Source organism: Pygoscelis adeliae, unplaced genomic scaffold (assembly GCF_000699105.1).
Source record: "Pygoscelis adeliae isolate BGI_AS28 unplaced genomic scaffold, ASM69910v1 Scaffold242, whole genome shotgun sequence".
Lineage (NCBI taxonomy): Eukaryota > Metazoa > Chordata > Aves > Sphenisciformes > Spheniscidae > Pygoscelis > Pygoscelis adeliae.
The window spans coordinates 4,405,786-4,416,987 of NW_008824369.1; the positions used below are offsets into that span (position 1 = coordinate 4,405,786).

Below are 11,202 nucleotides of genomic sequence, written 5' to 3' on the forward strand. Positions count from 1 at the left end.
GCCGGGCCGTCGGGCGGCTTGGGGGCCCCCCCCCCGCTCTGGTGCCACCCCTTCCCATGGCAAGGTCCCCCTTGTCCCTGCAGCGAGGAGGGACCCCCCTCTCCCCTCCGGCTTGTGCGTGGAGCCGCAGGGTGCGAGGCCGCTCTCGTAGCAGGGGGCTAGTGGGCTGCTTGAGCTGCGGTTGCAGCACGTTGCCTTCTCCCTCCCCCAGGCTGTTGCCCTGGGGAGCTTTTCCTTCTGGTACTTGCGAGGCGTTGCTCGCTGTTGCTTTGGGAAAAGGAGAGAGGGCTGTTTCTGCTTCCTAATGATGCCCAGCCTTTAGGAGGGACTGAGATAACGTGAAGACCCAAGTCTTGAAGGAGGTGCAGAGACTTCATCTGAAAGCTCGTTATAGCTATCAGTTCATACAGCCTTTTTATTTTCACCTGCTGTCTGTGTTGAAGCAATGCGCCTTAGGCTTAGAGGTATTTTTATGAGGCCGTGCTTCTTCTAGTTTTGATTTTCAAAACGAGGCCTTTCTCATGTAGTCCTTGAAACTGCACTTATTCATGTTTCAATTCTAGAAAGGGTCAGATGGTTCATGCTGCCCATCTTGCAAATTATTTAACCGTTGCTGCATATTTACATTAATTAATGCATATTAGTTTTTATATGGGATATTAAAAAGCAATATTTTTCAATTTAAAGAAATCCCTAATAGTTGGAATTGGAGCACTAAAGATCCTTTAAAGAAGGATTCGACTGTCTTAAATGCCTAAGAGATGAAACTGGGGGGCAATAACTGAAAGAACTTGTACTTGAGAAAGGACGAGTTTTGTTTTAGGAAGTGAGTAAGAGGAAGTGATCTCAGGTTGGCATCACAGAGCGTAATCCACGTGTGTGGTGGTGGTTTTTTCTCTTAACAACTTATTTGTTCGTTTTACAAGCAATGATATCTTGCCCTCGCAAGGGAGATCCTTGACTGTTTTCAGCGTGTACTGTAGCATATGGGAATTGTGAAGGCGAGAAGATTATTTATGGCGACTGCCAAGATTGAGGAGAAAGGTCACATCACAGAAGCAAATACTGTTTGCTTTTGTAGGTTTTGTTGGGGGTGAAGAGATGAACAAGTGGAGCTGGATAGACTTGACAAGAGACTTTAACACTAAATAACTTACAATAAATGATGTGGGGGAGCAATAGTCTTCTATGTATTTGTAAGTAAATCATTATCTGTATGTTGATTCGAGCCAAAGACTTTTGCAACTACTTTTCACATTTTTTCAAGTACCATATAGAGCTTGCTCTGTCATTGTGCATAGAAAACATGCCCATGTTTTGCTCAGATACCATCCATTTTTTAGCTATTACTAGATAAACCAAGTCACAATAACTAGGAAATCTGTCACCTCTTTCTTTTGCAGTTTATAAAGGTCATTATATAGGTTTTTAAGTTAAACTGTGCTGTCCAACTTGGTGATCTAAAAGCTTTACTATTTTCTCCTTCCTTAAAGCAGTGCCTATTTTCAGTTGCACCTTAGCTTTGTGGAGAGCTGTATATATTTAAAAGATCACTGAGTTGTGACAAAAAAAAACCTATTCTGAACAAGAGAGCTGCAGGCTTGATGTGAGAACAAACCAAAGACAGAAGTAAAAAGAAAGCAAATGTAGTATAAGCTTATATCTAGGTGGTCTTTGGCTTGTACACCTTGAAATCTTTCTTTGAGGAAGAGTAAAGTGTGGTTCCTTTTTAACTTTGAGTTTATGGGGGGGGGAAGGGACAAGTGGCTAATGATTTCTTTCTTGCTAATCCTCAGCTGTGTATGCTACTTCACTACTTTTCCCATTTCATTTTCATAAATAGCCAAAAGTGTTCTTCAATTTCTGTGCTATAGCTGATCCTTTTGGTGTTCAGCATTCTAATGCCCGTTGTGTGGGTAGATTATATAAAAACTATGTATTTTTACATAGACTTTAGATTAGCTGACGAGAATTTTGATGATTTTAATTTATCTTTTTATGTGACCTGGACCTGGCCCGTACATCTTTGTTATTCAGAGTCTTGGGATACAAAGTCTTTCTTGTCATCTTGGCATGTTTTTGCACTTTGGCATATTTTTGCATTTTCAGATATCTGTTATAGAAATGACATAAACAGAAAAAGGCTCCTGTTGGTATTTTTTTGTCTCAAAATTATGAGAATAATACAAAAGGCCACTTACTTTGAGACAAATGAGATGGTTGGATGATGTGGAGTAAGTATCCCTTCTTTCTAATAGTGTCTCAAAAGAAATCTCTCCAAGAAAAATAGTAAGTATAAAACAGTAAGTCTTGCAGATGTCTTTCTGAGCAGCTTCTTACTAAAGCATTTGTCTGATGTGGTAAGTGACCCAAATAACCAAGTTGCATTCTAGTTCTTAAATTGAGTAGAATTTAGTGGTTGTGTAAGTTCCTTGTACTAAAGTTTATTTGATTCCCCTCCCCCCCCGCCTTTTTTCCAGCTGTGATCTTTCTTAGTTTCTTGTTTGAATAGAGAAACAAGAAGTCAGCTCTCTGGGTTTATTAGTATACTATTCTAGATATCCAGATCGTCACCGCTTACCGGTTGAGAAGAGCTGAAAAGAACTTATCAGGAATGAATTGCGCTTTCCCATGCTGGGCCTCAGAAAGCTTGCTTATTTTCAAGTTATATTACAAGTAACTGGAGTTGTTTTTCAGACAGGCAAGGTAAACAAATGCATGTTCTTTCAGCCAGTATATGAAAGACAAGCTTTGTTTACGTCTTCCCAGTCAGTAGAGCTCGCATTATGTTTTAAGGTGTGCTTCAGTAATTAGAAAAATCGCTGACAGACAAAACTGGAAAATGAATGACATGGGTGCATTGTTGTTGTTACATTTAAAGCTTTTATCTTCAACTTACAAGGTGCCAGTTCCACTCCTGCTCAAATGTGTCTTGCTTACCTAGGCAGCAGAGCCAATTGCCTTGTGTTAGGAAAAGATGGTACTTGTTGCTGGTAAAAATAGGTATCAAGCTAACTTTTCCTAGGCTTTATGAAGGGTTGGTAATTAATTATTGTGTTCTGTAAAAAGGAGATGAGCTTCGTGGTGGCTTTTAGTCTTGGGAAGTTGGATTGCTGGTAGTTAGAAGAATGTTGTCAACATAAAAGTTGCTGTTGCTTTTCCCAGTTATTGCAGTCCCTGATGACTGAAGCAGATATCCTCTATCTTGCTCTTAGTTGTTTTTTTTTCCCCAGACTTAACTTTTTTTTTTAATGTTTATTCGTGGATGCTGTATGTAGTGACAGTGTCTCTTGGAATAGTATCTACGTTATTGCAAGTGTTGTCTTGCCTCTCTATTCCGTATTGCCCTAAGCTTTATTTACATGAGTTTTCTTGAATTATTGGCTGGGACTGGAACTCTGCCTGAAAACACTCCACCTATAATGCAGCAGAAGTGGTTGGTTTGTGGGTTCTCTTTGATATAATAGTTTTCATTAAGTAAAAACATGGAGAAGGTCATTTTCAGAAGATATTAGTGTGCTTGTTTTGGACCTAGCCCTTTTCCCTAGTGAATTAATCATTGCACAACTCAGCATGACTGGCATTCTCTGATTGGGAGGCAGAAGCTCCAGCTTGCAGATAAAATTGAAGTAACCGATCAGAATTCAGGTATCCTAGCAAAACTGTGCAGTAGAAGCTTGTAGGTGACCTCAGTGAAAGGTATGTTTTAGTAATTAGAAATCTTTAACAATATATATTTGGTAAGAAGTACCACTTAAACCTGAGTGCTGTTTGTATTACTTCTGGGAGAACTACTAAAACTAAGCATGGATACACTTATGAAAAATTAAACTCGCCTCACAAACTCGTACGGGCTTTAAAACCCATAAGGGAAGTGTGTAATATAATAGAAGTATGTAACTTGTTACTCAAAGCATAACTTCAAGATCTCAAAGTTTACATGTATCTATAAAATAGGTAAAACTTTCAGTCTTCAAATTGTTACACAAATATTCCCAGAGAAATGCCTTTGGAAGAACTTAAAAATTAACCTCTACAGTCTTCAGATTCAATTAAAAAAACAAACAAACCACCAAACAACAAAAAAACCACCGGAAGAACCTACTTGTGAAATAATGCGAGTCAACAGACTGCAGAGGAGTCTTAGTCACATTTTTAAAAATAAGTAATCGAGTGACAGCACTTGGAAACAAAATAATTGCTGTAGTTTTGAAAACAGACTCCTGATGAAAGGACAAAACAAAGCCTTGCATCTGGATTTGTAATGAAAACACTGGTGTATGCCTTATTTGCAAGGTCTGCTTTAGTCTCAGCTTTCATTTATGTATGGAGTTAGTCGTGACAGGTACCTGTCCATATATCTATTTTCTGATTTAATTCTGCCCTTTTTTCCCAAATAAATCAGTTTGCTTCTATATTCTGAGCAAATGCTTATAGTTCTAAAGTTGTATAGCATGCTTCATGTTGCAGAAGTTGTATTATAATTCCCTCAGCATGTGATGTTTGGATCTCTGTAGTAAACTGCTTGTAGTGAGAGGAACACGGGTTGGGTGCTGAGCATTCGCTCCTCCACCTTTGTTTCTCCTAGGTTCAGGTGTCATTCACCCGTGATCCTTGAAGACAGGAGAGCTCTTTTCCAAGGAGGCTTTAAAGCTAAACCAAAAAAAGGAAGGAAAGAGCCATCACGTAGCTCTTGTGCTCAGGGAAGGTAGCCGAGAGAAGCAATCGTTACGTCGTGTTACTTGCTGCCGTTGCAGTGGAGGTGGCAGCTGAGGTGGGCCTGCCGGATGAATCTGGACCAGAGGAACTGTTCCTCAGTGTGTGACAATTTGGACGGGAATTTGGCCCGAGAGTAGCGACGTTTACTTGGATTATGAACTTTCTGTTGACCCAGCCTATTGCTGCATGTTAAGTGATGAGCAAGTGGGGTCTCCTTTTGCTGTAGCAGATTTAAGTTTGTGTTGGTTTTCTTTTAATATAACACCAAGGGGAAAATCTCCTGTGGGTTGTCAGAGTGTTGCTGATAAATCTGTTGAACGTATGAGTTTCTGTATTTAGTTCTTGTCCAAAGTAACTATGTTCTTGACCTTTCTTTTAAGACATGTCTGTAAGATGTTATGACTTTGGTTTCAGCAGACATTTGGGAGGGGGAAATAAAGCAAAGTAGGTTTCCTTAGTAATTATTTTCTTATGTCATTTCATTGATTTTTCTTTTATTGTTATTGTTCTTCCCCTTCTCCATCCTAAGCCTTTGTTCACAAAATGTTTTGCCTTTGGAAATTTACATTGGTTTTGAAATGAGGTGGAGCATCAGTATAATGAGACTGTATCATAATGAAAGTAGGTTTAATTAACCAGTTATTTAAAATAGTAATGACTTTTGGAGTTGTGTTTATACTGCAGCTGCAAGTGATTTTAATCTGAGAGAGCTGCCCTTGGTAGGATCTTTCTGATTAATGTAGAATATTTCTGATTAATAGTTAAGGTCCTCTATGATACGGAAAGGGAAAAACTGGTTTTCTTCCTTCTGTATGTATATTAAAGAAGCAAAAGAAAACCTGTATGATTCTAACCCATCTGAAAAAACTTGTTTCTAAAGAGCCAGAGAGATTGAACCAGCTGATTTTCCACTCTAGGTGAGTGCACTTACAGTGAATGTCAGCATCTTGAAACGAGTGTGTGAAATATCTCATAACACTGTTCACTTGATGAGGTTAGTTTTAATTATTTATGACAGCCGTTCTTGAAAATATTCTCAAGATTTATGTAGTCTTGGATCAGAGTACAGTATTATCTTTGAAAAAAGTGGGTAAACGCAGTTTCATAAATCACGGCTATATTGGTAATTTTGTTCTGAGTAGACAACCTTGATGATGAAATAGCTCAAAGTCTACAATCTAAGGTGTGTAATAGAGGCTACACATAATAGAGCTAAAAAAACACCTGTGTGTAGCATAATGTTAGAAGAAAAAAGGCAATTTTGGGGGGTATTGATTTTATTTTCAATTTCAGTCTCTCATCAGCTTCTGAAAATTGGTGATAATAAAGCATAACAACCATGTTGTAAAAGGAGCTTCTGATAAACTACAGTAGCTTCTTGTTGGCCACTGTCTGTTTGAGCAATAGCTGAATGGCTTATTGATCATATTTCTTCCCCATATGGTTGCACATTTTTTCGGAGGTGAGGTAATTTTGGCTAGATACTTGTTTTGTGGGATTTGGTCATTTAGAATGGGTATCAGGTGTCTTAAGGGCTTAAGTGTAATATCGGTGCGGGGGAAGATGGGGGATTTAAATCATTATGATTATGCTGGTATAACTCAGCCTAATGAGTTCTCTTATTACATATAAAAAGCCTTTTTCCAATAGTTTCATAAGACGTAATTTGAGAGTACATTAAAAAAAACCCTGAACAAACCCAAACCCTCCAAAACAAAGAATGCTGTTGTAGAAGAAAAATGGGTTGTTTTGCTGTTACGCTTGTATACTGAAATGGGTTTAATTATACTAACTCAAGCTGTTCTGTGTAAATAAATGATTTGTGACTTCATCACCTCGATCTTGAAAGAAGTAACAAAAAGCAGTTGCCATGGATGGAAAGGTCCGTTCTGTGCTTCTTCATTTTGGCTTCTACTCAGTCTAATGATTTTTATCATGTATACAACTCGCTTTCGCCATTGTCTAAAGCTTATTTAAATGAGGTATAGGTAGTTGGTAGGACAAGAAAAATGGTCTTGCTTACTGGTTTCCGTGATACTGTCAGTAAAACAGTGATGCAGCAATATTGTGTATTTAAAGCTGTAAGTACAATACAGGAATCCATTCTGCCTAGTAATATACTCGCAAATAGCTGCTATGTGGAATTCTCTGTGAGGAAATTATCCTGTGTCTTTTGTAGATTGCTTATATTGCAAGGAGTCTTGTGACCATTTATTTTTAACTCAGTTGAGTGCTTGTTTACCTTTGTGAAGCGACAGTTTTAATGTCATTCTTTGTTAAAGTTTCTTTTGAGGGAAGCAGCAGATGATCTAAGAAAAGCTAACTCATTACTTTTTTTCCCAAAATGCAGTTTCATATTTTTTCACAGAATTTGGATTTTCATTGATTTGTACAAAAGTAGTTGAGGAAAAACACTGAAGAGTCTTTGGTGACTAATCAGATATAGTCTGCTGAACATACTGATTTTGTCTGCAGTAAAATTAAATTCAGTATTTCTAAGGTGACTTAGAGGAGCAGCAACAAAATTTTGTTTTATAGTTGCTTCTATGTTTCTGAGTCTAATACGCTTTTTTAATATCTTGGTTATTGAATCTGGGGAGGCTTACTTCTCTTGCCTGGATGGGTGCGTATTTTAATTTGAAGGTTTAAACCTTCTCAAATATAATTTCTTAACCAGAGTCTGCCAGTTGTATTTTTTTTCCTAGAAGAGAAGGTCATACCATCATACAGAAGTTGATTTTATAGCTTGGGATCTTAATTTCAGAGGGTAAGCCATTTGAGGAACGATTTTAATCATCTGGGTACCTTGAAGTTTAAAAAGGGCTCACTTTGGAGCCATGAGAGGAAAATAGAGAAAGAGCAAGAAATCTAGGAATCTGTATTGTATTCTAAATGCAGAACTAATAGTTAGTGCATCTGAATTATAGAGAATCATCTTGCTGAGTTCAGAAGGGTGTTTTGGCAGGCTGACTGGCAGAGTTGGGTTTGAGCCTTGTATTGAATGACTTGCCACAGTTTGGCATATTGAAATATATTTTATTGGCATTTAATTAGTTTTTCTCCATGTATCCTGGCAGTAAGAAATATATGAACTATAAGCATGCTAATACACTTCTGCACAACTGTATTGACTGTTAATTTTCTGTGGCATAAAATCATCCTCCACATGGGGAGGGGAAAACAAGAATGTGCTATTGTCTGCTGCCTTGATGTGTAAAGACCTGCAAGACAAGCCTAAAGGTTTTTCTAGCTTAAAATTTAAGACCTGTCTTTGACTCTGACTGGAAAAGCAATTAAATGGTCTGTGAGCTAAGTGTGAAAATTGAGTAATGGAGGAAAGAAGGGTTTGTAGTCAGTTTTTTTAATGTTTTACTATTGTTAAAATCTGTTTAATATCAGTGACTAGCATTTTTAAGAGGGCGTCTGTGATCAAACATTCGGCATAAGTATTTGTAAGACTGAGACCTAACAATGTTCTTTGGAGGTGCTAGAATGTCATCAAATAAAACCAGAGAAAATTAGAGTTGGCAGTCTTTAATTCCTTTTTTTTTTTAATATGAAAGCTCTTTCTAGGTGGTTGGGGAAGGTTACAGTATAAAGAGCAAAAAATCTCCAGACAGCCCAGTTTAAAAGGTCTTGGAGGTCACCTCTAATGATGAGGCAATGATGTCATTGGTTTGCATTACATTATTCAAGTCATCATCTTTCCTCCACACTAAAGCTTTTAGTTTGTGTGGAGAAATCACCAGTATGAATTGGGCAGTAGGCTTACATTAAGCTGTGAACTCTCATTCCATAAAATGTGAAGCAGGATTCCACACCTGGGGTACTTCTGAAGCTGTTTGGCCTTTTCAGAGTTGAGGAAGCTGTCTGTGTCTATCGTGGCTTTTTTGGTCAAGCTTTTTATCGCTTTTCTTACTGAGCTAACCCAACTGGAGTTTTAGAATAGGGGTAAGAATCTGTCCAAGGGTAATCACAGCTGATTTAGTTTATGTTCCTGACTGGCTTGTTTCTCTTTCAGATCCCTTGCAGTTGGCAGTAAATCAGGCTACAAATTCTTCTCTCTTTCTTCTGTGGACAAATTAGAGCAGATCTATGAATGCAGTGAGTATCTTCTTTTTTTTTTTATCCCCTCAGTTGGCTTAATTTGGGAAGAATAAGACATGTTTCACTTTTTCACATGTTGTTCAAAATTGACATAAGAGGAACCTTACCTGTATGATGAAATATCACACAAATACAAAACCATTGATTGCTGGCAGGGTAAAACTATAGATCAGTGTTCTGTACTTAAATTTGGCTGGTATGTTGTGGAATCTGGTAATAGCTATGAGAACTCTGCTTTTCTAATTTTATGTCCAATAGCCAGGTTATATAGCAGCTGGGCAGTAAAAAAAAAAAATTTACTGGTGTGAGAGAGTGTCTTTTGGGTCTTTATACTGGCTATTGGGGCAGGCAACCACTAATGTACCTTTTATCAAATAAGAAAACAAAGCCTTGATTATATCTTTCTTTATTTTTCTAACAGCAAATATTAGTATTATTTTTAACATGATAGCTGCAGGTTTACTCATCCAAAAGGGTGCATAATCCAAATTCCCATAACTTCTCAATACTGATTGTAGTTGAGTAGGGTATGAGATGAAACGGAGGGAGGCTTGGGGGAGAATTGGTATTCCCTGTTTTGCAAGCAGTTCATAGACTTCCCTTTTTTGAGGTGCTAATAAGTAAACTCTGAATGCTATGCATGAGTATCCTTGCTTTCTTGTAAACTCCATGTGAACAGATAGTACCAACAACTATAATGTCAGCATTTATAGTAAGATCCCAGTGTACCATGCTACACAACAGAGTTGTCTTCAGACTCCATTTCCTAAGTGACCTGACGCTGTGGCATCTTAAGTTTGAAAATGGTGTGTGATTCAGATCACCTATTATCTGTGGTGACAGCCTGATTCTGTATACAGTCAATGGAGAGAAGTAATTGTGAGGTTCAAATTAGGCACTTGTGGTCAGGTTAAATTGTGTTGCAGCTACATCTGCCAGTTTGAGTCATGGTCTGGTTGTACTGGTTAAGCAGTGGCTTGAATTCCATTTTATGCCGTTGAGTTTAGGTACCTGACCTCTGTAGTATGTTAGGCACTTACAGTATCTGGCCTGATATCACCCCAGGAGACTAAGTGAAGATGACTCCTGTTACATGAGACACTGAATAAACATACTGAGAGAGACTGGACGAACTGAACTTCGCAGGACTGCTTCTAGGTAGTCCTTGAAAGAAAAAGTACAGATTGCATAAAGTGCCTTGCTCAAAATCTTGCAATAAAGTGATAAAGCAGCTGGGATTAGAATTTAGACCTGCTGATTGCAGTCTTGTCTTCAAACTGTTGTGGGATGCCTGTATTGGCTTAACCCCTCTTTGATATTGTAAGTTTTCTTCCATGAGTGTTAAGTCCATAAATACAGAGCACAGAACGTGAGGTAAAATTTAGTAGAAAATTTGATGGTTTGACCTGAGTAAGCCAGCCTGTTTTGACCTCTGCTCATAGGGCATGCAATGTCTGCAGCAGACCTCAATATTTGAGATCTTTATTTTTTTGTACGCAGTTAAATAACTTTCAGTCTTGGGCTTGCAAACCATGCCTGTTTAAAACTTGATACGGTGGGGTGGAGGGCTTCCTATGTATTGGCTACCTCCTTGCTGCAAGAAAAAGTATCTTGAGGCCTTCTGGACACGTGCCTCCTGCCTCCCAGTTTAGTTTAAGTGGGTCTAAAGACTTTGTGTTGTTTTGAGTGAGCACTTTTAAGGAACCCTCCCTCCTGTAAGATTGATCTGCCAGTTCTTGTGTGGGTGTCTAGACTACAGAATATGCCCCATCTGCCTTGTGTTTGAGAGAACGACTGAAAAGAATGGGAGGTTTCTCTGTCTGCTCCCATCACTGACTTGTACTGTGACTCTGTACAAATCACTGAACTCCCTGCTCAGTTGATCTACCTGTAAAAATAAGTATTAGATTGGAGGGTGCTTTAAGGCTTAATGAATGCTTATAACATGCTTCATGTTCTTGGATTAAAAATGGAATAAAAGCAGGGCTGATCATAATCTAGCTGCTTCTAACCAGCTCTTGTCTGTGATGCTACATGCTTGTGTTTATGAAACTGTAATCTTGTTATGTATTTGCTTGTTCTCCTCTCACTGCTGATCCTTAAATCATTTTGCAGTTCTTTTTGTTCTTACTGTATTTTGAATCTGAGTTTCTGGTAATGCTCACTTGTGTAGTGTAAAGGAGAAAATACAAATAGGAAAAAAACCTGATTAACAGCATTGCTGTAGGACTTAATCATATGTTTAGAAGCACTAGTTAATTCAGGTCAGCTGGATGTAGGATGTGCAGTATAGCCTGGTACTCTACTTGAGTGGTTGCTTGTTAGGAAGTATACAGGACTTGGCAGCTGTGAAGAGATTTTATCATTTCTTCCTGT

General features: G+C 38.3%; 1 protein-coding gene across 1 annotated transcript in view; it reads left to right on the top strand.

Moving 5' to 3' along the window:
* The window catches only part of WIPI2 (WD repeat domain, phosphoinositide interacting 2), a 26,196-nt gene that overhangs the window by 1,511 nt on the left and 13,483 nt on the right, over window positions 1-11,202 (top strand). Inside the window, exon 2 of the mRNA XM_009320079.1 lies at window positions 8,741-8,823. Coding sequence (XP_009318354.1) covers window positions 8,741-8,823 — 83 coding nt within the window. The remainder of the gene's footprint in view (window positions 1-8,740; window positions 8,824-11,202) is intronic.